The 26,955-nt window shown below is 43.0% G+C and overlaps 2 protein-coding genes across 5 annotated transcripts in view; one reads left to right on the plus strand and one right to left on the minus strand.

The window, feature by feature from the left end:
• The window catches only part of FBXO38 (F-box protein 38), a 40,415-nt gene extending 38,997 nt beyond the window's left edge, over window positions 1–1,418 (plus strand). For 3 of the 4 annotated variants that reach the window (XM_066614318.1, XM_066614320.1, XM_066614319.1), the window contains one exon: window positions 503–1,417. In XM_066614318.1, coding sequence (XP_066470415.1) covers window positions 503–681 — 179 coding nt within the window. In that variant the 3' untranslated portion in view covers window positions 682–1,417. Of the gene's footprint in view, window positions 1–502 lie in introns of all 4 variants that reach the window. The other variant, XM_066614321.1, reaches the window with a different exon arrangement.
• A 14,507-nt stretch (window positions 1,419–15,925) lies between these two features.
• Window positions 15,926–26,955, minus strand: part of HTR4 (5-hydroxytryptamine receptor 4) — a 148,362-nt gene continuing 137,332 nt past the window's right edge. The window contains exon 6 of the mRNA XM_066617370.1: window positions 15,926–16,013. Coding sequence (XP_066473467.1) covers window positions 15,926–16,013 — 88 coding nt within the window. The remainder of the gene's footprint in view (window positions 16,014–26,955) is intronic.

The raw sequence follows: 26,955 nt of genomic DNA on the forward strand, positions 1-26,955 counted from the left end.
TGTATTAGCTTTGTTTTGAAGACAAAGAAAACAATTTAGAATAGTTGAGAGAACAATACTATTTTGTGGTAAATAGCATGAAAGTAAGCTTAACCTAGGTCTAGGCACAACAAATGTTTACGATTTCAGAGGAAAAAAAAGTAACCACTCGACATTAGAATTTGCTGGAACTAAAGAAGTGTGTTATATACATGCCTTATAATAAGCTTCAAACTTAGTGGGAGAGGTTTGTAAAGTCAATATTATGGACAGTTAGGCTGATAGTGAACTGGGAGTGGCAGACTTCTTATTTAGCCATAGAAACTGATCATTAAAATTAAAAATGAACATTGCAATCCTATGCATGTCTACTCAGAACCTGCTGTTGTGTTCAGTGGGGCTGAATTTCAGGAATGGTGCGTACAGGGCTACAGCCAAAGCTTATTGGTTTTTAAAAAAAGTCAGTGTGTATTTCAGTGAACATTTCTTTTGCTTCCATTCTCTTTTTCTGTTTATATTTTAGCTACTATCTATGCTCCCCGGAGGAAAGGACAGCTGTCGGCAGACATCTGCATGGAAACCATAGGGGAGGAGATCTCTGAGCTACGTCAAATGAAGAAAGGAGTATTCCAGCGGGTGGTAGCTATCTTCATCCATTACTGTGACGTTAATGGGGAACCAGTTGAAGATGATTACATCTGAATGGATCGGACAGCAGGCTTCCAGCACTTCCTACCTTTTGACTGGCCTTGCCAATAAAAAAGCAAGTGGATTCCTTCCACTGCCTTAGTGCACTGAGAGGGCTTGGAACTTGTGTGCTTCACAATTGCCCCAGCACCTACTGGAATAGCATTTGTAGTAAATGTATAATGAGACGTTGCATTGTATACTGAGGACTCTAAATAGAAAAAGAAATCTTCCTAAAGTCGACTTTATTTCATATGTTTATATAATGACATTTAATTTAAGTTCATTTTAATGAAGGCAAGGAAGAAAATTTCTTTTCAATTTCTTAGCCCATATGAGTCATGGCAGTATTTTTGTTTGTTTGCCACAAGCAAAGCACCATATGCTGTGTTCAAGAGTCACAGGAATCTTTTAATCTGTGCCTTTTCTTCTCTTGAGCATCTAAGAGTTCAGTCCAAGTAAATCTGTTGAACAGTCTCTGAGTCTTGTGCATTTTTCAAGGGGAACTAAGTTGGAGGAGCTAAACCAGTGAAGAATGACTGAAGTGGGAAGAACAGCCATGCAGGTGACCTATAAAAAATGGTCAGTGATTGACTCTTCAAAAGAAAATGGAATACAAACTGAGATCAATCAGTGATCTCAGTAAACAAAGATTATTGTGCAAGATTAGTAAAAAGCAATAAACTTAAAAATGTTTACTGTTGCTGTTTCCTCTTCAGTGGTATATTTGCATTTAAAAAGATGCAACTATGTTATGAAAAATTCAGTAAACTTGGGTCAACTTGTGTTCTCTGTGAAGCTACTCATGTTGCTTCTGTCTGAATTTCACAATGCTCAGTTTGGGTTGTATCCTCAGGAGTGGGAGTAGAAGCAAAAATGATCCCCTCAGAATAGTGGCCCCCTGCATTCTCCAAAAATTTGCTCTGGAGCTTCAGGTAAAAATACAGTAACAGGACCATGATGAGTTCAGAGAGTTGTGGGGCTAATCATCCCTATTACTTGTGCATGAGCAGAAGTACATTCACCAAAGATAGAATACAACTTTTTATTTCTCTAAAGAGGTTCATGAAATCAATAATTAACGGTAATTACCAGGCAATAATTTGAAGTTTCATTATGAAATGCAGTAGTGAACTAACTTTACTAGCACTGGATACCAGCAGCTGTTGCTTGGTTTCTTTGTTTGGCAATGCATCATAACATTTGGGTGCCTAGATCCGGGTGAACCCCAAGGTAACTTTCCTACAATGAGTACACTTAACACGTCAGCTGAATGAATTCCTGTTTTATGGTCATGATTATGATAATGTTTTCATCAGTTGTATCAGCTAAGTTTTTGTAGTTATAACGGAAGCCAAAAAGAGATGGGAATTGTATTCCTTTCATATTTTTGATGTACTATTCTAAGAATAAAACTCAGGATATTGTAATCCCTGAAGGATATTATAGTATGGTACATCTATTAGTAGCCTTTAGATATTCAGAGTGGTTGCATAATTGCATATTTGCATAAACCTAGATTGCTAGATTATATGTTGACACAAGAGAGTTAATCAAGGTTCACAAAAAAGATCCAGCAGTTAGTGGATATCAACACATTTTCTATTCAAAAAGAAACAGCAAATGATTAGACTTCAATCATATTTTTTCTATTATGCGTGTCTCTAGAGAGCTGTGTGGTTTTTTTTTGGGGGGGGGGTTTCCATTCTCAAGCAATAGTTATATTTTATACTCTAATCAGTGTGATTTAATGAATGGATATGATATTTAGGTAAGAAAAGCATATAGTCAGGTTTGTGTGACCTATGGTAGTATGCAATTCAGTGTTATGAGAAACTAAGCTTGTATGTTTAAGTGAGAATGTAGATGGTTGGTGTGGGTGTGACTATACATGAGGGACATTTTTTCACCACACTCAGTGCTTTAAAAAGAAAAGACAAACAAGCAGATTGGAAATAGACATATAGTCTCTTTTTATCAGTGAACTTCCAACTGAGGAAGCAGGTTTTTTTTTTTCCTTGACATGAGGCACTATTATAACTTATAACTAATGTGTACTTCTATTTCTCTCAAGCTCTAAAGCAGCCATTTTCAACCACTGTGCCATGGCACACTGTTGTGCTGCGAGTGGTCCACAGGTATGCTACAGGAATTTGAGGAAAGGTCATTTATTAGTCGGGCCAATAGGGATGTGAGGCCCCCACTGGCAGCATGGTGTGCCTTGACAATTGTAAAAAAGCTGATGGTGTGCCTTGACAGTTTTAGTGCCTTGAAATAATAAAGGTTGAAAACTGCTGCTCTAAAGTTTGGCGATAAATGAATTGCAAATATCAAAAACCCCTAGAGATTCATAATTAGGGCTAACCTATTTGTAGAGACAAGCCTTATACATTCCCATAATAAAATATGCTGGTTTCATTTTGTTTAGTGCTTTGGTAACAGCTGACCTTTGATTCCTACTCTCATGAGAAACTTACAAAAACCTGATGCAAAACACTGGGAACCGGTAGGTTTTATAGATACAAAGGGACTAAGACATAATAGTTCTTCATTAGATCAACTAATCAACTTTCATGAAGTTTTCTGACATTATGAGGATCTTCAAGTTATATGTAATAATGCTCCAAAATGTCTATTGGCACTTCATCAAACTAAGACTCTTACTTCATGAGATGTGTAGCCAGTGGTATTCAGCAGTTGAGGAGCATTTGCTATTCTCTGACTTGGTGCTTACTGAGTCACTTCCAAGAGTAGTCATGTGTCTCTGCAAACAAATTTCTAATAGTTTTTAGTTGAATACTTGGACAATGTGTCAGGAATAGGGCAAAGAGTTAGACAATTCAACAGAACTCTCTTAAAGTTTCTTTGAGGAGAAGCTTGTGGGCTGGGATTGAGGGTGTTGAGGAACTCCACAGGGTAGTGGACTGCATCTTCTGTTTGTACCACTGTGTCCTCAGCCCTGTACTCCATTTCTGTTCCTTCAAACTCCATAGAATACACAGACCTGTACTCCATTTCTGTCCTCTCCTCTCACTGGAACTTCGAGCAATACCTCCTGTGAGGGGAGTGAGACTGCGCCACAAGACTCTTGAACCAGTGCCCTTTCCTAACTCTCCTCTCACTAGAACACAGGGATAAGCAGAGCAATGCCTCCTGTGAAGGAAGTTAGACTGTGCCACACAATGCTTGAGCCAATGCCCTCCCTCTCTTCTCACTGGGATTCAGGGATAAGCAGAGCAAGGGCTGGTGATAGCCCAGTTTCTCAGGAGAAAGGCTTGTCAAAATCCTGAGGTAGCAGAACTTTGCACCCAACCAGAAATACACTTCATTTAACTATTCAGAGTAAACACTAACATGACTTATTTTTCTGTTACTACTTGTCATACTGACTTAAAAAGATTTAAGTTAAAAAGGCCAGTCTGGTCTCAGGTGCCATGTAGGCCACAGTTCTCTCTCAGGTAGTAACACGGGAAAAAGCCAGCCCGGCCTAAGTAATAGGAAGGGTTCCATAAGTCACCCCAAAATTTAGATCTGCCTCTTTAGGGGTTGATTAGGGCAAAATCCTGAACTGTGTTTTTAAGCATTTATATGGGTAACCTTTGTAAGTAAAAACCAAACTGATATCTCATCAGGCCTAAGAGATGTTGAGGAATCCGTGAAAACACATTTTACCCCTTTTCACACCCTTAGCAGTCAAATTCCTAAAAAATCTCTTCTTCGTGGGCCCTTACATCACGGAAGGGATATGCTCCTCAAATTTCATGTTTCCAGGGGTTTGGGCTGGGTGTAGATGAGTCAGTCAGGGCATTTATTTTTATACGAATCAATATGTCATATGCAAGGTGCTACTTAGTACTCATTTAAAGGTCTTTATGTACAGATTAATGTAATTTACAGTTTACTCTCTCTCCTGTGATTACTGGCAAGGCTTTTGCCAGCGAGCTCCATTCATAAGCAGAAGCTTCCTCATGAAAGCTCTCAACAGCTGGAATGCTGGTTGGGATACCACCCATGGATATTAGTAGGTGTATCTGTTTATCTTGGATTGGAATTTTTCTCTTTGCTCCACCCCACCCCCAAAAACTATGCCCAAAAGCTATACTTTCCCCTCCCCCCCTTTTTACTTGCTCTTCTGTCTCTAATTTATATTTCCTTTCATTTTGAATGTTCATACATGCTGTAACACTTGATTGCTGAAAATTATAACACTGAAATGAGAGATTTCAGAAGTGTGGGCAAAGGCTGGTGCAATACAAGCACCTGTGTGTGGAGGTGGACAGGACTTCCAGATAGTCTTCAGGTTTTCTGTTCCTTCCCTCGCTCTGTCCCCAAGAAGCAAATCTATACAGTATATAAAGATGCTTAAGTTAAAAGGAATTATGGAACATATACATATACAGAATAAAAAGAGGAACCAGAATTTTTTTTTTTTAAATTGTTTTATTCCTAGAAGAACCATTATTCAGTGCAAAGTTTGGTGTTGAAAAGAGAATTCCCAAGTCCTTTCTCATACCAAGTTCACTTTTTCTCTCCTCATTCATGTACCAATTGTTTCATATTGCTTATGAACACACTTGGTAAAACAGCTGATGGGAGGCCAACTCCAACTAGTATATCAAAGGCCTAGGGCAGGGGTAGGCAACTTGTGGCCTGCAGGCTGGATCAGGCCTGCCATCTGAACTCATCTGGCGCACAGTCAGGTGTCAGGGGTGTGGGTGGTGGAGGAAGCTGGCTACACGGGTCCTCCTTCCTCTCTGGCTCAGCTGTCTTGCCATCTCCGCAAATCAGAGCAAGGGGTGAGCAGGGGAGGGAGTTGGTGATAGTTTGATGTTATTTGCCATGGTAGACTGCTCCTGGTTAAAGGGAGCAAGAGGATGTTCATGCAGTCTTCCCTGCCAGCCAGGCACACATAGTCCAAGACCTACCCACTGTTAACCAATGTTGGGCGGGGGGGGGCAGTGATGCAGCCTCCTGAGCTGCTGCTTTCATTCACCTTTTCTTGCAAGGCGTCCCAGTGGTGGAAGGATGTTGAGATCCATGCACCCTTCCAGGTCCGGCTACCCCTAACCTGAAAAGAAGTAAGTCCAAGACTGCCCATGGCTCTTTATTCCCTTCCAGCTCCCCATCCTAGGCAAGGCTGCTCTATGACCTATATTAATTACAGTGGTATTGAGGTGGAGAGGAGGAAGGAACACCTCAATTCCACCTCATTGTCCACCATGGCTCCTCACCCCAGCCCATCATCCAGCTGCTGGGCTGGGGGTTGCTGAGCTTCTTGCATGGAGTCACCTTGGCCAGTAGGTTCAGTCCACCCTTCAGCAGCTACCAACACTGCCTCAGGAGAAGAGTCTCAGATGCCAAAGGAGCTGCCTCTGCCTGAGAATTGGGAGGAAGTTCACAACCAGGTAGCCAGGGAATGCACCGGGGGGGGGGTCTCCACTAGTGGTTGCTGTTGTGATTTTGTAGACAGCACCTTAGTGACAGTCAAGCATCATCAGGACTGCCTTGCTCCTGACACCTCTCATGCACATCTGGCCCCTATACAGAAGAGGGTTGCCAACACTTGGCCTAGGAAATCCAATTTTGGGGTGCCAAAGCTAGCGGCTGAAGTTCAGCTATCAGCACTAATAAGAACCATCTTAAACAGTTTCAAAGACTGGTTGCTCCCTATGTTCCTTTTAAAATTGTCAAGAGAACTCAAGGCCTGGTAAACTGGGCATGTAGGCTGCTATTTATTGCTTCATGTACTTTTAAAAAATATACTTAATATTCAGTAGAGTGGATGGGAGCCTTTTACGTCCAAGATATAAAAGTGATGTCTGCAACCCATTTTAGCATTTTTGACTTCTTGTTATCGCAGCTCTCTTCCTTGCATGCACTCTTACACACAAGGAAAAACATAAAACAAAAGCATGTCAGTGTGTGCTTTGAGCTCCACAACCAATTGCATATTCAACCTCAAAAGTAAGAGCCCAATCCTAGGCATGTCTACTCAGAAGTAAGTCTCATAAGAGCTTACTCCCAGTTAAGTGTGGATAGGATGACTGCAAAAAAATCCCCAACCAATTTAACTGTTAGAGCTCTACCCTGTGCAACCACTAGATGTAGCTGCTTTATAAAGCAGCTAACAGTCTAAAAACAAAATCCCTTTCTGGACCCTACAGTCTGTCTTTAAAAGAAAGAACATCTAAAACTGAACAGTAACAGCAGGACTAAAATTAGCAGAAAGCTCACCTTCCTTTCATTAGCTATTACTCAAAACTAATTTTTGTCTGCTGTTATACTTTGTCTCTTCTATAGACCAATAAGAAACTATTGTCTGTCTTCGGGTGCAAGCCTATGCCCACTTTCCTAGGAATAAGTTCCATTGAATAAGATGGATATTCCATGTATCTATGCAGAGGGCTGTATTGTTGTAAATGTAATTGCTAGTGTTACTTCTGGTGTAAGTTGTACTGATAAGATAATGTCAACTGCTCATTGGTAGGTGTTGGGGAACTGTTGGAGCTTGGAACTGGTATACACTGGTTTCAGCTGCAGAAGTTGCTCCTGCTGTTTATTATTTGATTGACTGAAAGAATTATATTCTGCCTTTTGATCTAATGATTTTCCCCAGTTACACACACATCCCACCCGAAATACCAGACCTCTGGCTGAAGGCAAAGGCAAGAGGGTGCTTCTTTTCTGTTAAGAATTCCCTGAAGAAGGGGAAGAAGGACAGACTTCTTTGTATTGCAGATGGAAAAGAGAGCTTTCTGCAGCTACCCCAACTGCTCTGGCCAATGGCTGGCTGGCACTAGCCTGGTTTTCCCTTTGCTATTCTTCTTGGCAGTGCCCAGGGACCCTCTGCCACTGACCAAATGTCCTCCTAGAGGCCATGAGGCAAGCTGGGAGCAGGCCTTTTTCTAACTGTTTCCTGAGGTGATTTTAGAGAAACAAATTATTTTCATTTTCCTGGTTAGTTTTCTAGTCCTGTCTCCCAAGAGTAAATTAATGTTAAACCTAACTGCGAATAACATTAATGCTGAAACTGTTATGAGGGTACCATCCTCCTTAGGGCCTTTCCTTCACCAGTACTTAAGGGAGAATGTTTTTGCATGCCTTTACATCTGTCTGTCAGGTACACTTCTTACACCCACCCCAGAAAAAACGCCAGAGGTTAAGTGGTCAAGTTATTGTGGTGCCCAGAATGTTTCTTTCCCAGAAATCCTTGCACATTATTGATCACATGTTGCTCATACAACATTGGTACAGATGATGTGGACCTGGAAAGTTAACTCTTCTCTCTCTTGTGATTTAGAAAAAGAAGTTGAAAAGGGCCCTTTTACCATTTACAAGCTTGCAGATTCCCTGTTAGGAATAGTCCAAGATCTGCCACCCTTGCCGGTTTAAAACACCCCAATAAAAAGAAAACAACCCATCAAGTACATACTCTGCCATCACTGTTGTTGCCTTCTCCTCGTCTGTCTGGCAGCTTGATTTTTTGGAAACACACACACTGCCACTTCCTCTGCACCACCATGTTAATTGCGGTCTCCATCAGATTGCTCCTACTGGCTCTGCTGAGAGGAAAAAACAACAACAGAATGGGCAGAGCATGCTGAGAGCACTGAAGGTAGGAGGAATGTTTGTGTAGGAGAACTCCACCTCCTCATTCTTGCCCACCTGGCCTTTTTGCTGGGGGAGGCAAGAAGAAGGCAGAGGTGAATGATCCTGGTCTGATAATTTGTGGGTGGTGTCAAAGCAGGATCACTGCACTACTTCGCCTTGCAGGTCTGTCATTATGATCACAGGGGTGGTGTCTGAGGAAAAGATCTGTGCTGCTGTGCTGAGGAAAAGGTGCTGCTGTGCTGATCTACTTCCTGCTTGCTCTCAGAGACAGAAGAGGATTGACAACCTATTGAAGCAGTGCAGGGATGACAGGCAGACATGGAATGTGAGCAGTCCTTGTCAGATTGCTACTGTCCCTGACGTGCCACTTGAAGTGGCCACTACAGTCAAGCAGATGTCCAGGCTAGCCCCACCCTACATACTACTATCTACCCATTGAGATAGGGTTCATTCTTATCGAAGAAAGCCCTCTGTCTGATATGGTTAATTAGTCCTGAGTTATACCAAAATTGTAAACTTGTGAGCATCTCCAAACTCATGTTCTCACTGATTTCTCAAATGCCTCATGTGGTTAATGAATAATGGCTTGAATAATGAATAAGTTTGGTTACACCAGACTTTCTCCAGAAGTTGTCCACTTTTTTTTTTTTTTAAGGAAAAAGATTAAGATAATTACAAATGGACTTGGAGAGCTTATTTCTCGGACCAACAACTGGAGAGAAACTGGGAAACTGTCCATCTTAACCAGTCTAGCATAATGGAATGGGCTAGTCCAATCAGAGCTAACACTCAAACCGCACGTGCAGAAATCCATGTAGTAATGGGAATTTTCAAAGGAATAAGCACACATTAGGAAGCAATACATCGGTTTCATTATCCCATGGGATCTGTGCTATGGAATATTCAAGAATTTCTTTGCCACTCATTACCCTCCTAATCTGTGAATTCAGATTGTCCATGGACCTTGGTTTCTGTGAGTCTGGTAGGTGAGATGACACTGTCTTTCTGGGAGCCCTTCTCCACAGTTCCTACTCTTACTGGTCCTGGTGTTAAAAGGCAGCCATCACTGCTCCCTCACTTGTGACAAGCAGGAGAGAAAGGTGCAAAAGCAGACCTAGTTTGACTTGGGGATCTGAGACCTTTGGCCTTTGCCATTGAGCTTCACTGTTGGTTTGGATGGAAATGCAGGGAAGCGATATTTCCATAGCTGAAGCTATTGAAGCTATGTTTCTCAGTGGCAGGGCTTTTCCTTGCTGTCCAAGGAGCCCTTTATGCTTGATCTGCCTCCACTGGATGTGAATGAATTGTGGTAGCGTGACTGATTGCTTGTACGGATCCTGAAAGCTCCTTCCCCTGCTTCTGAATGGGAAGGCTGCCCTGGGAAACTACCGTATCAGTCATAAAAAAAATGACCTTTATTGATTCTGGACAAACCTTCCTGCTTAAAAGCAGGGTCCATTTTTTCATAAGGGGGTTTTCCTTTGGGGAATCCCTGCCTCCTTGGCTGGAGAGCAGAATACATGGGGGAAAACTCTCCTGTGACAGTCAGGGCTGGGATTCACAGTACAGTAAGTGCTCCAGAATATCATGCCCTGAGAAGGACAAGGCTCAGGCAAAACACTCTGGACCCTTTTTGGTAGGCAATTGCAGCTGGAATTTCTGCAGATCCAGGAAGCCTGCAGAGGGATGATTGGCAGAAGGGACTGGCATGGCTTGCGCCACAAAGAAAACCATAGATTGTGATGAACGTGGGCTCGCAAATACAGGATATTACTCATGGATTTTCTCCCCCCCCCCCCGCGGAATAGTTGCACATTTGGTTTGGGCCTAAGTTGGTTTCTAACTCCAAATGTCAATGGAAAAGCTGATATGGAGAGGAAAGGAGGAACTGCTTCTCAAGCTGCAACATTTGATCAAACATCAAATCTACCAGCTAGACCAAGCCAACTGGAAGAACCCACTGAAGTGAATGCTAGCTGAAGGAGAGAATTTAAAGTCAATCAAAATCCCACATTGAGTTTGGTGGCAAAGTAGATGAATCTAATCAAAACCCAGTCATGGCAAAGGAAATGAACAGCTGTCTGTCCTTTTGATCACACAGGCCTTTATACTGTGGGCTTCTCTCCCAGTTGAAAATCTCATTACTATTAAAAGGCTGCTTTTCTTTTGCAGATTGATTTTCTCTAACATTGCCTTTCTTTTACATTGCAGCACTGAAGTAAGACATATTCACTTTTCATCCGAGTAACGCTACTCGGCTGCAGTCTAGTCCATGGTTGTCCAAAACACCACATTCTTTCTGTAGTGGAAGGTGTATATGTATCAATTCAGGGCTACGAATATTATAATGCTGAGTAGAGTTGCACTTGACTTGAGCACTCCAAGTGTGTTGCACACTGTCTTGATCCATTTGCATGTTCCTAACTCAAGACAGGTAAGCGGCACCAGGCAGTAGTGGAGCAGAGCTGTAAGTCCTGCACGGCTCCAAAACTCACTGTGTAAGCTACCCCTTCTCCTCGCTCTCAGGGCAATTTTGAAGAACATAAGCAACGCAGAGGCATCTCCTCCATGCTGCTTTCACTACTGGACAGTATGTTTCTCCATACTTAACAGCTGAAATCATAAAGCAATGATGAAATATTTGGGAGAAGATCTAAGGAACATAAGGAAGATAAGATTTTATTTTCTTTGCATGCTGTCTATTAGACAGGATCCTCTGGTGTGTGCAGAGGGGTAGGTTGGCTGCTGCAGTCCCACTGCTGTTTCTCTCAAAAAAGCCACAGACACTAGGCTGGGTTGAAGAGGGACAGTTGCTCTCCTCCTGCTAAATGTAAGAAGACAGCGCTTTAAAAGGTGCCTCTTTAACCCGTTAGCAGCTGTCAAGTAGTTTTAGGGTGCTACAAACTCATTGGCAAAATTCAGCAAAAGATACCACAAATTCCTATAGAAGTAAAAGGAGTTGAAGATAATTGTAAGAGTACACACTACTGCTGTCAGTGGAACTAATTAATGCTTTGTTCACATGTGTGTGTAGAAAATGAACCACTGGAAGAAATCAGCTACAGTACTCAGAAAATGCAATGAAAAGTTGCTCTAACAACTTTAAAAAGGAATTACCAACTCACCAGCAACAGAATACTATTTTATTCAACGATCATGTCCTCCAAATATGTCAGATAAAGACATCTGCACTTGTTCACAATAATAATCTAGTTCAGCCAAGCTTACATATGAGCTATCACGGGCACAAATCCTGGACTTGCTTTTTAACCTTAGCGGTTCTTCAGATTGTTACTGGACATTGTACAGAGAAGCTCTTAAAAAACACATACACAATCCATTCCGAAACCCTACCCTAGAACCTGATCAGGTGCAGGTACCCTTTAGATGTTCTTGCTGCTGAGAGTTGTTTACCTGAAGACAGGTCCAATGGTGTGGGTTTTTCCAGGGAAATTAACATCCCTCTCCTGGAATGATGTCAGCTTCAAGAGTTATCCCCATGTGACTAGATCAGCTTACAAGGTTGGGTCATTTAAACATTCTCCAGCCACACGTGAGCTTTTTTCTTCCTTATGAGCAAAGTCTACAACGTTTGGGGCATTTTAATGGGAAAAAGGCAATTAAGTGGTGGCATGTTTGAAACTTACAAAATAATTTATGGTGTAGAGCAGGGTTGCCCCCCAATCTGGCCATCAGGGAGCCCCCAGTCTCCAATGAGACTCTGGCCCTCCGAAGACTTGCTGGAGCCCATGCTGGCCAGACACAACTGCTCTCAGTGTGAGGTCAACTGTTTCACCTCTCACATGAGCTATGGGATGAAGGCTCCCTCCACTGCTTGCAGATTCACATCTGCGGCATTAAAGGAAAGGCCAGGCTTGCTTTGTGCAAGATCTTTTATAGACCTTGAGCTATTGCAAGACCTTTATTCATTCATGTAAGTTCCATCTCTAATATATTCATTTATGTAAATTTATTCAAATTTAAATGGAAATTTTTCCCCCCAGCCCTTGACACAGTGTCTGAGAGATGATGTGGCCCTCCTGCCAAAACATTTGGCCATCCCTGGTATAGCGAAAGGCTTTTCTCCCTCTCTCACACGGCTAGAACACAGGTCATCCAACTGGTTGATGAATCATGAAACTGATTAGCAAGAGATTTATGATGGGCAAAAGGAGGTACTTTTTTCACTGTGCAAAATCAATCTGTAACATTCGTTGCCACAAGATGTGGCAATGGGGCCTCTAGCTTGAATGGCTTTCAAAGAGAATTCCACAAATTCATGGAGGTCAGGTCTCTCAATGGCTATTAGTCATGGTGGCTAATGCACTACTTCCAGCTGCACGCCTCTGAATACCACTTGCATTGGTAGGAGAGAAGTCTGCCTTTCTCTCCTGTATATGGACTTCCCAGAGGCAGCTGGTGGGCCACTGTGGGAAACAGTGCTGGATGAGAGGGGACTTTGGTCTGAACCAGCTGAGTTTCCTTATGTTCTTAGGAGCTGCTTGTTCACAAGCAACTCCCAAAAGACTGGGAGAACATCTAAAGGGAAGCACAGAATGAAGATCTCAAACAAAATTTGGGAAAGATTTGATATACTTGTGAGAGAAGCTTGTTAGTTACTGTCTTATGTACATAGTGTTTCCAACTCTAACTGAAGCTACTCCTGGAGATTTTGTTTTCTCTAAAGGTTATAATGTTGAAAATTCCTGGAGGCTCTGTTAAAATCTCCGAGACTGCTTTCAGCAGTCACCTGGAGATGAATGCTGATTCCTGGAGAACCCAGGCCAATCCTGGAGGGTTGGCAACCATATATGTACACAGCACGAAGATCAACAGAATTAAGCCTCATTCATATGACCAAAGATACTTGAGAAGGAGGCAAAGGGGTTTTTGCACAAGGACCCAAACTAAGTGGGATCACTTTGTTTAAATAGTGCACACACAAAACAGAAAGAAAGTATGGTAACACATGATGCTATGGTGGTCCACAGTTGGCTTTTTCTACCTTCTCTGGCTAAGGGGAAGGCAGAGAGAAAAACACCAGTTGCTCAAACTACTGGGCCACACGTTGACCCATCCCAGTTCCTTTAGCTTTCAAATCTAGGAGGCATCACTTTGTCTATTTTGCTCAGAAACTCAATCATCTTCTCTGCTGCCCAGCAGATGGCAGCCTCCTACTGGGCTTCATGAGGCAGTGGTTGGCAACCTTCAGTCTCGAAAGACTATGGTATATAAGCCTACAGCACCCGGTATTCCCAAGCAGTCTCCCATCCAAGTACTAACCAGGCCTGACCCTGCTTAGCTTCCGAGATCAGATGAGATCAGGCATGTGCTGCTGTCACAGCACATTTTATCAGGAAAGCACAGGTCACAGGAAATTCCAGGTTTCCAGCCCTCACCCCAGTCTGAACTGCATTTATTCTAGGAAGCTAGTTTCATGTTGAGATCAGGCATGTGCAGGGTAATCGTCTGATCTCGGAAGCTAAGCAGGGTCAGGCCCGGTTAGTACTTGGATGGGAGACCACCTGGGAATACCGGGTGCTGTAGGCTTATACCATAGTCTTTCGAGACTGAAGGTTGCCAACCATTAGTTTCATGTGCTGCACATAGCAGGAAAATCTTGATCAGCAGCAGGAAGTCTCCTGTGCATATGGATTTGAGTGTACTAAAATAGCACTTGGAAACTTTAAAAAATAGGGCTACCTTGATGTAACCCAAGAGTTAGCAGAGCAGTATCACTTTATAAGGCCATAGAATCAACATATCACCTTCATACTTTGAATGTAACTCACCAGACATCTGAACTAGAGGAGGCCAATGAAATGGTGTGTGAATTGCATTTGCTCTACCATAAAAAAAGTTTCTTCTCTTTATACAGGGAGTAGCTGTCACATAGCAACAGAACTATAATTTTAAAAAAAACCTGATAATAACATTTTAGCTCCTATACTTAGAAGCTTTTAATGGGAAAACAATCATTCCCTTTAAAAATAAGAATAATAAATAATATTTCCTTCTATACTGTTAAAAAAAATATCTGTACACGATTATACAATGTAACAAAATACCTATCTAATTTCAAGAGCAAGGTTGTCATCTTTGGGTTAGATCTTCAGCTAAAGAGAATACAGGCCCACGACTAGACCAGCGCATTTCCAATAGTGTGAAAATCAGATTCCCAGTGTCTCTAGATCTACAGCAAAGCCTTTCAACATACATGCAAAGAAAGGGGGACAATGACACTAAGGAAGCTAGTTACACCTGCATGCAGGAAGTCGCAAATATAAGCATGGTTGACCTCCTTTGAAAGGACAGTTGCATTGAGGAAATATCTGGAAATTCTGAGGAACCGCAAGCAAAGAAAAACCCTGTAAGGCACCAGGGCTCTCAAATCAGGACACCAGCGGCCACATGCTCCAGCACCGTACTCGCTATACCAACATGGCAGCTTTAAGCAGTTGCAGACTTTACTATTATCTAGAAGTGCTACCTCAGCAGCATCACAGGCCCTACCAGCTGACTCAGCACCAAATCTGATGACAATGGGAACCAGCACGGCTTCCACATGGCTTTGCCAAGCCTTGGCCCCCAGAACTGCTCCTTAGCAACTTGTCTCCTCAAGGCCAAAGCCTGCCAGGCTTAGCTCTTGCTAGTTGCTGCCTCTGCAACCTGAGTTTTGCCTGCCTTTGATTATGCCACTTGCCTGGGTGCCAGCTCCCTCCTGAGCTGGAGGCTCTTATCCTGTTTCCACTTGGGACACTGACCTCTCGCAACCCCGACAAACCAAAGATACCCATGTAAGGGGGCACATCTTCCCTGAGCCACTGACCCACCTTATAGCAAAATGGGGTGGGAGGAGAGCAATGGATTAATGCACCCTGTCCCTAAATGCACTCATCAGTTTAAAATATTCAGATGTACACAGTTACACACATCAAGATGGCACTTGGTGAGTTGTTAACAGATGAGTTTTTTAAATATAAATGTTCTGCCTCTTGATAAATATTTCTTTCAAAGTGCTGCCTAAAGTTTGCCAACAAGGACCTTATTTGAATAATGCATGCGAAGAGTCTGAAGACAGCAGATTTTGCTGAAAATGGTGACTGTAGCATGACCATGCCATTCACAACATCTCTGTTTGATAGGAGTCATGTATTGTCCCCTTCATACCGCAGTCAATTCCACCCCTGTGGGTTCAGTTCTCATTTGACTATTTGCGTTCTTTGCCATCGTTTGGCAAGGAGACATACGTGAAAAGAAATCCACAGAAATACTCTTTCTTCTGTCATACCAGGAGGAGGGGTAGTGTGTTTCTTGACTGAGAAATCTTGATTAAAAATAGCTGAGGAAAAATAAGTCTCTCAAATTCTATTTTTGGTACAGCAGAAGCATGGTTTGATATAAGCACTTCAGGTCACTTTCCAGAGATCCTTCTACAACAACAAAAATATCTCTTTGCTCCTCTCTCTGCAAACTTTTGTGCATTTTTTTCATGCTGGCAAGTCCACCCTCGCAGTAGACACCCACATCAAACCAGGACAGGAGAGCCATTATGACCATGCAGGCAACGTTGATCTGGTATCAACTTTCTGGTGGAGGACAAACTTTTGACTGCCCCAAATAGTGGGGTCATGTTTGGGAACTTTAGTCAGAAGCAGGACTCTTGGGACTCAGGGTCATTGTGAATTGGAAGCTTGTCGTGTTCCTGGTGATGCCCATTATACAAGACTGTGTACCTAGAAAAAGGGAAACATGAAATTAGCATGAATGAAGGAAATGCCCTTGGGGGGCCTCTCTGAAATGCTAAACAAATGCTTCCCCTGTGCTTTCCCCTCACTTCACATTTGTAAATCCACAATTAAAATTAAAGGACTTGTGCATTATTTTTTTGTCTGATACAATATCATTTATTTACAAATCCACAAAATACACAGGAAAGAAAACTACACCATTTCTCTGCTTTGGGGTAGGAGGGGAGAAGACATACCCAATGAGATCAGAGGCTCCAAACCATAGTTTCAACATTGCATAGTTAAGTAGGGGAGGAGAAACGCTGTGGAAAAACCTGCTTTTTTATTACATGGGCTGGCAGCCATCCCAGATGTTGGGAAACTATGCAGGGTAGTTACAAAAAAAAAAAGTCAAACAGGTGGCAGCACCACCTGACACCAATCCAAAGCTCCCATCCAAGCTTTAAGAACAAACCATATGTCATTAGGCTGCTCATAAAAGTATTTAAAACTATGCCAGCTCAGTAACCTTCTTTATCCATACTTTCTCAGTGTACTAAGTTACAATTGTAGAAATTGTACAATTGTGTTGCACCTGTCCATTGTGTGTTTTTTAAATTGTTTTGCACAATACCCGTTTCCTGGCTCAGTTCCTTGGTTCCATGAACAAGAGAAAGTAAATATTCCCTCCTTCGAATGAATCAGGGTTACAGTCACTGGCATAGCTAGGGGGGTGGGGCACTAAGTTTTGCAGGGAGCCTCCCTGTAGCATGCAAGCGGCCCTCCCCTTGGGAGCCATTCGCCTCCATTTTGACCCCCCCCATTCAAATGGCTCCAAAGGGGAGGGGAGGAGTCACTCGCACGCTGCAGGGAGGCTCCCTACAAAACTTAGTGCTGCACCCCCCCTTTAGCTACGCCAGTGGTTACAGTAGAGAACTGCTTGGGACCCCAGGCAAGGCTATTTTAATAAATGTGTTGCCTTGAAATAAGCCTTCCACCATCTGTTCAGCTCCGTAACTAGAAATGCAAGGAGCATAATTGACAATTGCATCATAAAAAACACAAGGCAGAAAGCTTAAGACAATTCTGTATGTTAGTTCTGGCAGGCCATGAGTATCTGTTCTCTCTCTCTCTCTCTCTCTTTCTTTTTATGGCACAGGTAGGAAGCTGTTCTCTCTAGCATGGGCTTGGTGGTAATGGCCAGTAATGCCTCCGGCTACTCAGTATAGTTCACTGTGGTTAGTGGAGAGAAACAGAGCTGCTATAAAGACAGAGCTGGAAGTGACTGATATGTAAAAGAGTATGAGGAGCACATGGCTAAAAACAGGGCTTAAAACACCAACCTTATTTAAATACGTTAAAAGCAGGAAACCTGCCAGAGAGAGAGTTGGATGTTAGATAATGGGGGAATAAAAGGAAAGCAGAAAGAAGATATGGAAGTTGAAGGGCCCAATCCTAGCCAACTTCCCAGTGCTGATGCAGCCCTGAGGTAAGGGAACAAATGTTCCTCCACCTCAAGATGCAGCACAGCTGCATCAGCACTGGAAAATGAGGAAAGATGGTATAATGCAAACTCTACATCAACCAACTTTATAGTTGACTAAGTTTAATATGCACTCTCAAGAAAGAAAGGTCCCCTGTGCAAGTACCGACTCATTACTGACTGTTGGAGTGGCACCACTTCTGCTCCACTTTTCTGGCAGTCTGTGAGTGGGGTGCTTTGCCATTGCCCTCCCCAGTCATATGACCTTACCCCCAGCAAGCTGGGTACTCCTTTTACCAACCTCAGAAGGACGGAAGGCTGAGTCAACCTTGAGTTGGCTGCCTGAGATCCCAGCCCAGCTTCTACTGGGCTCAAACTCAGGTCAAGAGTTCGATTCCAGCAGCGTTGTGTTGCAATACTGAATTCTCTTGAAGGTTTAAAAACATTAGTCAGCTTCACTGATTGGCATTTGCTTCCTTATTACCTGTATTTATAACAATCATTTGACTTCTTTTGAAGCAAAAAAATCAAATCATTCACCCAAATGACCTGAGAAACACTTAATACATAGGAGCCCAATCCTATCCCCTCCCCCGCCATGCACTGTATGGATTAGAAGATTTCACAGTGGAAAGGAGATTTACAACCTCTTATGCCTCCATAAGCCTCCCTGTCCACAATGGGTCTTCTCAGACCTGTTCTAGCTCTTTTGCTGGTGCAAATCTGAGGAGAGGAAAGGGGGCAGGAAGGCTGCTGCTGGAGAGGATAGATCCAGTGCACACCATCACCACCAGATCCACCTTCCCCCCGGCAGCCTCCCCTCCCCCATTCCTCCCCCTCCCCAACCTGTTTTGCCCCTCCCCCGCCCTCATTGCTGCCTTACCTGGTGGGCCACAGTGGGTTCCGGTGACAGATGAGAGCGCTGCCACCTCTTGTAAAAGCACTTCCAAAATGGTCTGCGATGGAGCGCTCTGCACGCTGTCAGCAGCCATTTTGCAAGAGGAACTCCGTTCTGCTGTTGCAAAGCACTACAGCAGGAAGCCCAATCCTGAATAGATTGGCCAGGCCACTCAACAAGCCGACTACATAGGAAGGCAGGGTTTTACTTGTTGAATATTAGTCAGCAGTGGGTTCAGCTTAACTAGGAATTTTAGACAGTGTTTCCTCATAGTAAAGAAGTCTTCTTAGTCACAAGCTCCTGCGGGGTTCCATATTAATCTCCTCAAGTCCCAACTTGAATGAGAAACCATCTAAATAACTCCAACAAATGTGCTGAATTTACTTTTTTTGCACTTACGTTTCCATGTTGATTTCATTTGTTACTATTTGACAAGTGTTTACTTTATTTTCTATTCTCAGATTCATTCACAATAACAGGTACCTTCAGAGTATTCACATCTGAAACCAAACATCAGTTAATCTTTCAGAAATGAAACCTGAATATTTCCAAACTGATCTCTCAACACTCTTTCCAGTGCAAGTATTTCTTGTCAAAGTTCTTAACACTGTTTCCTGGATTCTCTGGCCCAGAAGATCTGGAAGGCACAGATGCTTGCTGTGAAAAGAAAAGGTTTGACTTCTTTCAGTCTGTCATAATAAAGAAAACCTTCAACAAACTATATTTATTCTTCTTCTTCCTTTTTCTGCTGAACATTTACTTTAAGTTTCCTGTTTATTTGCCTTGATTGACCTGCTTTGGGTTACATGGACTTCACAAACTCTTTAGCAGGAGTCTAGGAACCACAATTCAAAACTGTCAGATGAAACTGTTTCATCTGTGGGATGAATAAATGTGGGATGAATAAAAAAAGGACAGAGAAAGGTGTTTTTTTGTTTTTTTTGCCATACCTTTTAAATGCTAACCATGGAATACATGCTCTCAAATACAAAGGCAAAATCTTCAAGGACCTGGGTTCCATTGGCTTCAATAACACAATACCGTTTAACATCATTTAAGTCGATATAGTTTAAGATACGCACAATTTTAACATTCATATGGTGTCTTGAAATACGTGGTCAAAGGGCATGTATTCCTAGTAACAGCCCAATCCTATCCCCTCAGCCCATAGCATGCAGTGTGGATGACAGAGTATGTGCCACAAGCTATGGTGGGAGGGGACAACCAGAGGGTTCAGGAGAGGTAAATACAAACCTTTTTTACTTCCCTCCCTGCAGAACACCCAGCCTCTAGTGGGTCTCCTCAGAGCTATGCCAGCTACTGAGTTTGCATAAGTCTGAGGAGAGTCAGGGGCATGTCAGGTTGAGAAATGTGGGATAGGATCTTGACATGCACTGACATGCTTCAATCTTAAGCTCTGCTGAATGAGACTTGTTCAGTACAGGTCAAACTACACTGCTATACAGTGCAGTTCTATGCTTGTCTAAGTCCCACTGACTTCAGTGTAACTTACTCCCAGGTAAGAATGCTAGGATAGCAGCCTGACATGTCTACCCAGAAGTAAGTCCCATTGTGTCCAGTGGGGCTTACTTCCAGGAAAGCTTGCATAGGATTGCAGCTTTAATTGTGCTGCTAAACTGCTACTAGTTTTATTCTATATAAGCTGTTCTGGGAATGGAATACAAATGATGCATAAATAAAGACAATGGTTGTGAATGAGGGTGCACACCTGACTGCATGCCCCACTGAGAGGAATACAACTGGGCAGATTGCAACCATTCCCTTTAACACACTGCCACAATTAGCATACATAGCTATGCTTGACTAAAGGTAGATCAGACTGAGGCTACTGCTGGCAACACTTGTGGTGGGCAGTGAAGCCATCTGTGCTGCACAGCAGAACTGGAAGCACCAAGACTGGGTGGCTGCGCAACTGGGATGCATTCCTCCTCTCCCACTTAATTTGATCTCAGTATTATCACTATGTGCCACATCTGACTGACTGGGTGATGCCAGGTTGTCCCAAGTTCACTCTAGGATCCTTAATTGTCTGGGGTCACGGGGTGAAGGAGCCTTTTCAAGTAAAACACACACACACAGAGCCATTGAAACAACAGCAAAGTAGGGAAACAATGATTGCCAGGAAGAGTGAAAAAATACCCCAAGAGTATATAAGAGAAATAAGGGTTTCTTGTGGCAATGTTAATATTCAGGGGTAAGAAATGCCGTTGACCTTCCCCTCCACTCCACTCCAACTTATTCCTCTAGCCCAGTCTCATGCACAGTTCCCACAAAAAAGAAGGTGAAATAGTAAATCTGTGTCCAGACTGAACCATGTCAGGCTGCAGGGGAGGGCTCACAGGATGGGTGCTCCCTCATGGAATAAAGATTCCTGCACACAACACACAAATACGTCAAGGAGAAGACTAGTCAAGGAGAAGACTATCCTTCCCCGACATATATTTTACTAAGTACAGTGAAGTTTTTTCATGGAGCAAAAATGCAGGTCCATCATCTTTCAGGCACAGGTTTACTCTTTTCAGTGGTGGCATCAAAGGCTGGCCTACCTGAGCCCCAGGCCCTCCCAGGGACCCCACTGATCTATCCCATGGCTGCCATAAAACTCGCAGCAAAAACCATTTTGAAAATCTATAGCTTTTTATCAGATTTAGATTCCTCATCACCTAATGCAATCATTAAACCTGCATTTCAGTAGGTCAAAGCTTACTTAGTGGTTTATCTTACTTTATCCCAGAAGTGGAAATGGTTGTGGAATTATAGCTGTCACTCTAAAGTACTGAAATAGTTTTGCACATGACAACAGAAAAAGAGTTCTTTCAAAAGTCATTGAATTTTCAAAATAAGACAATCCCACTGTTGCAGCATTATAAAACACAACAGGCATCGGAATACTTCCTCGCTGGTACCTTGCATCAACAGAGACAGACTGAAATCTCGTCATGCCATAATGGACACACTAAAGGCCCCCACTGATGATGTGAACGATGCAGCTCCCATTGAATGGCAGTTTGCAGGGAAGAGCAGACGGAGTATGCCTTTCTCTCCAAGTTTGCCACTGCCTCCCTCCAGTCTGCTATGGACAGAGTGAATCCATTCCACTTTCAACTCACTAAGAGCAAGCAGGAAGTGGACTGGAAGGCTGTGATCCAGCCACCTATCCTATTACTTTGCTTATTCCTTATGTGTTCCCTTTAAATTAATGAAGAAGTGCAGTACGCTGTCAGCTGTGAAAGAATGAGATGAGGTTATAAGCTCAAAGCCCTGAGAAGACAAGCTTCGTACAGATCAGAACTCGGCATTCTCAGAAGTTCAGTGAAGTACATCAACATCATCACCGTGCATTCAGAGCCGCTGTAGGGCTCCCGTGCAGCAGCTGAAGGAATTACGAGCATTGCAGACCCTGCAGAGGAAATATTGTTTATAAGGGGTCCAATCACAGCCTTCTGCATGGTTTCTGCAGCTGTGGTGGCCTCCCTGCTTGGAGGCAAGGGAGTGGGAACACTGGATCATCCCCCCAGTCACCTGAACAAAGAGAAGGAAGAGACAATGGTGGCAGTGGTGGGGGCAGCAAATTTTCTGCACCTCAGGTGCAACCTGCCCTTGGGAAGGGCCTGGTCACCTTGCATAAAATATAGCAGCCTTTCTGAAAATCTCTCTCAAATAAAGCCAACGATCTCCTGTTGAGCATGAATCATACTAGAAAGTCCTCATTGAGAAACAGCAGCACCGTCAAACCTTGATGACCATATTTCTAATTTTTGCTGGTTGCTGTTGTGGGCTCTGTCCCATCAAACTGATAAGACAGACCAATCACCAATAGTTTCTAGTTTGTTACTGCCCTACACGTCCCCACTGCTTTCAGGATAGCTCGCAGCTCCTGTCCCAGTGGATCCTAGCACGTCTCATCTGACACAGCATCATATCTTGCCTTTAGAACCTCTTCGCCATGTGCTTCAATGTCTTCTGATGTCTCCTCACCACCCATGTTTTCCACAGAAGTAAAATGCAGGAGCCTTCATCAAATTCCACCTAGAAACTATCAGCTTTATTTTCCTATTGAAATTTCTGTGAGCCGCTGTGTTGTTCAAGAACATTAAATATTCCACACACATCTCTCCTGAAACAGATTAACAGTTTAGATCTCACCTCTTTATGTGTGGGAGAGCGAGGCTATAACTACAAAGCTGAAATACTCAGTAGCTCTGTAAAAGAAATACGACATTTGGATGCAACCCCTGCTAATTGGGTAAGAGGCACTTTTTCAAGTGGGTGCTCCTTTTTTTGGCAGGGGGAGAGTAACTGGCCCACCTCACCCCAGCACTGTCTGTTCTAGTGGCTGTCTGCTGGTAATCATTTGCATCTTTTTAGATTGTGAGCCCTTTTGGGACAGGGAGCCATTTAATTATTTGATTATTCTCTGTAAACCGCTTTGTGAACTTCTAGTTGAAAAGCGGTATATAAATACTGTTAATAATAATAATAATAATAATAATAATAATAATAATAATAATAATATTACGTGAAACAAATAACCAACCCCATCCTAACATGGGCAGCCATTGAGCATAATGGATGGCAGAGAGTTGTTGACAAAAGGAGTTTGTTTCAGGCACAAACTTCCCAGAATCCCAGGAAGCTCTGAGAACACATTTGAAGGGAGAAGAGGTTTATGAGTTCTGCTTTAATTTTGAAAGCTCCTCTTCATGTATTTGCAGACAAGTGGGAAGAAAGGATCTGTGCTTCAACCTGCACTGTCAAGGAAGAAAGAGGAGGAGGGGACAGTCACTCCCCACTAGGGGGTGGGGCAAAATGTGTTTTGTCCACTCAGAACTGGGGGTGGGGCAAAAGGCGCATGCTTGTATTCTTATAGGAACCACCATTTGTGAAACAAGTATCTTCAGTGTCAGGCAAAAAGGGGGGCTTTCACCAGGGGAAGCAGTGAATCATTTTTATTAATGAAGAATTACTGAGATAGAGTGTTAAAACTAATGGTGCACACAGTTCTAAAGCCACGTCTTAATCACAAGCACAGCAAAGGCACATGGGGGGGGAGTTATTTAACTGGCTTACTTCAAAATCCATGCATGGTTCACTTTGTATTATATTGTTTTTGCATTTCTATTCCTTCTTCGTTAACAACAATTACTGCATTACACACCATAAGTAATTCCATACAGATTTTGAGCCACAGCTCAATTTTGTTATATAATTACTACAGAACTAGCAGCCTGAAGTGAAGAGAGTTGACCCCTAGCCCATGGCATCTAAGCCTTTCCTTTGGCCTCTGGCCATATAGTCTTTCCTCAGGTTCCTGTATTCCATTCGACTTCCTTCATTCAGCCACTCTGCCCGTGGACTCTGATATATTTCTCCTCGGATCTATTTCAGTAAGCCTTCCTGCAGCAGCTGCTAGAGATTGTCACTTGTTCCCATTTTTAAAACCAGCTCACAATCTTTGAATGGAGGTTGGTATCTCACAAATTGACTTTTTAAATCTCCCCCCCCCCCCCAATTCCTAGGTGAAACAGTGCTCTGACTCTACTCTTGCCCTGTTCCTCTTTAGCATCCCGGGGTGATTTTTTTTCTTTCACCCTATATCTTTGCCACGTAGGACCCCCCGGCCCCAAACAACATCTTACATGTCTGCAAGGCTGACAGTCACCTGCACAACAGCCTACCCTTGAATTTCACATGCAACAGGGCTTCTTAGGTCCACAGTTTTGCCAAAACTTAAAAGACCAAAAGCACAAGGTGACAGAAAGCTTCTGAATCTTTCTTCAAAGTCCACAGTCAATTTATTCTGTAATTAAAGCAAATGAGAATGTGTTTATTTTACCACAAGAAATTATGGGAAATTACTTAAGCAGGGCTTAAGGGACCAACACAATACTCAGTGACCCATTCTCAGAAGGCAGGCAGTATCCTAATAAAGATTATATTTATGTATTTTGCTATGTTCTGTATTATGTTTTCTATTACTAACCATTTAGGAAATGGCTTTAACATAGGGTCTACACTGAACATATATACAAATATTGTAAATGCAAAAATGTTCCCCCTTCTACCGAATGCATTAATGACCAGTTTTAGATACTCAGTTCATCTTTTTAAAGCCAGTTACCATGGTTTTATTCAGAAGGAAGATGTGCACACAGACCATCTTTGAGGGAGGAATATAATGCTCAGTGCCTTTGTTATAGGAATACAAGAGACAGGCATATGGTGTAGGCTCATCTAGAAGACATATAAAACATATTCAAGCTATGCTTTGCAAAGAAAATATAGAGAGAGTTACTAAAGATAGATAACTGCTACAGAAGGAATTGTGTGCTTTGTTAACTTGATATCATCTGAATGGTTTCCTGAGAAGGAGAAATATTAACCCTGCCTGGGTCCTGCTCTGCTCTGAGACTGTACTCATTGCTTAGTTAAATTCCCACAACCAAATGTAAACTAGAGGTGTATTGAGAGAAAATTGAATCACAACATGACTTTAAGTGGCTATCTCATTTTTGTTGTCACCCAAGCTTTCTTTTCCTTTTAGATAAACTAATGGTAAGTAATGGCTATTCAAACAAAGTTGTATATTTAAAAGAATGTGCATGTGATACGCATTTTCCCAATGAACACTCATTGTAGTTGATACACTAGAGCAGCATTTCTCAAACTGTGGGTTGGGACCTACTTGGTGGGTCATGATCCGATTTCTGGTGGGTGCTGCAGAGGCTCCAATGAAAACATGGGTCATAGAAAGATCAGATAACTAACAGCCCAATCCTATGCTTTCCTAGCACCGGGGCTACAGTGGTGCCAAAACGGGGCAGGGAAGCAGTGCCAGGTCTCCTTAGGGTGAGGGAACAGAACGTTCCCTTACCCTTACTTACCCTTACTTACATCCCTTACTCAGGCAGTCCCCTTATTGAGCAGGCACAAAACCGAGGAGATCAGTGTCGGGTTCCTGGCCTGGGGGGTTAGGAGCCTGCCACCGTCCTGGGCCTACTCCTCCCTCCCCTCACCCCACCCCACCTTCCCCCAGCCCAGTTCTGCCCCTTTCCTCCCTCCCCTCACCCCAGAAAGTCCTGCTGCTGGCCATACTCACCTCTGGAGCTCTTGGGCGGGGCACCTTACTACACTTTTGTGACAGCCTGGGTTGGTGGCACCAGCAGAGCACCGGTACTGCAGCCCATAGCACTGGGTCCTAACTGCCTCAAGCCAGGTGGCTACGCAAAAATCAATTCCCTGCTAACTGCCCTGCAAACGGCTGAGCTTGTGCAGTTTGCAAGGAGTTGACCTTGTGCAGTTTGCAAGCGTGTGTAAATGTAGGGTGATAAAAGTTTGAGTGTCATTTTCTGGTGTCTTTCTTTCCAAGTCTGTTAGTGACAGTAGAGGGGGCAGGTAAAGGCTGGTTCGCACAACTAAGCTCCTCAACCTTTGAGGCTATTCACTAGGACTGCCTCATTACGAAATATGGATTGAGGTTTTTTTTGCAAACAAACAAAAATGTTACTTTTAAATAAATAAAATATTGTTTCTATCTAAATCACCTTTTTAAAAGTCTCATACAGTTAGGTGGGTCCTGACAGAGTGTTATTTGAAAAAGTGTCCCCAGTGCTAAAAAGTCTGAGAACCACTGCACTACAGGGATCATTCCGCCCCCCCCCCCCATTATTAACATTTATTTATTCAGTACCATCAAGGAACATGGTGTTTTCTGAAAAAGGCAACGAGTAGATAATGGAGAAGATAACATAAAGTTCAACCATATGAAGAAAAGAGAGAGGGGGGAAAGATGTGGAAGGCAAGGCAACAATCTGTGTGATGAAAGTGGTCTCAAATGGCACAAATGGAAGATATCTGATCCCAAGACATTTGACAAATTAAAACAATATTAAAACATACAAAGTTGAAACATTGAAACAAAAAGGGAGATCAAACACCAATGGTGTCAATACTTCTGAATAGACATACATAGGATTGCACTGTTAAGTAGTGAAAAAGAGCTGGACATGTCTAGTGGAGTCACTATTTACAAGTACACATGTTCCCCAAATTACGGCTTCTGACTTATGGACAGGCTGTATCAGTGCTTCTGAGCAGGCATGTTAGCACTAGGCTGGCAAGAACCAGGTGTTCTTACCAGCCTGGTGCTACCATTCAATGTTGGTTTCAAGTTATGAACAGACCTCTGGAACCTGAACTCTCTGTAAGCAGGGGATTGAAAGCTCAATCATACTCACAATCCAAAGTCAGTCCTCTTCATCCGCTTGAGCTGACTTCCATAAAGCAGTCAGCACCAGTTACATAAGGTGCTCTGGCAGTGCCAGCAGGAAGGCCTACAACTTCCTGCCTGTGTTGGAGATTCGCCAACCAACTGCTGATGGAGGTAAGTCAAGCGGGAGCAGTGGGAGGGCAGAATGGGGAGAGGGAGAAATGGAGCAGGGATGGTTGGAATGGGCCCAATAGGGGTGGCACCAGCATGGAACCCATATTTTCTATTCTAACCCATTAGAATATTAGAATATTTCTAATATTCTAACCCATATTTT

This window comes from Tiliqua scincoides, chromosome 2 (genome assembly GCF_035046505.1).
Source record: "Tiliqua scincoides isolate rTilSci1 chromosome 2, rTilSci1.hap2, whole genome shotgun sequence".
NCBI lineage: Eukaryota > Metazoa > Chordata > Lepidosauria > Squamata > Scincidae > Tiliqua > Tiliqua scincoides.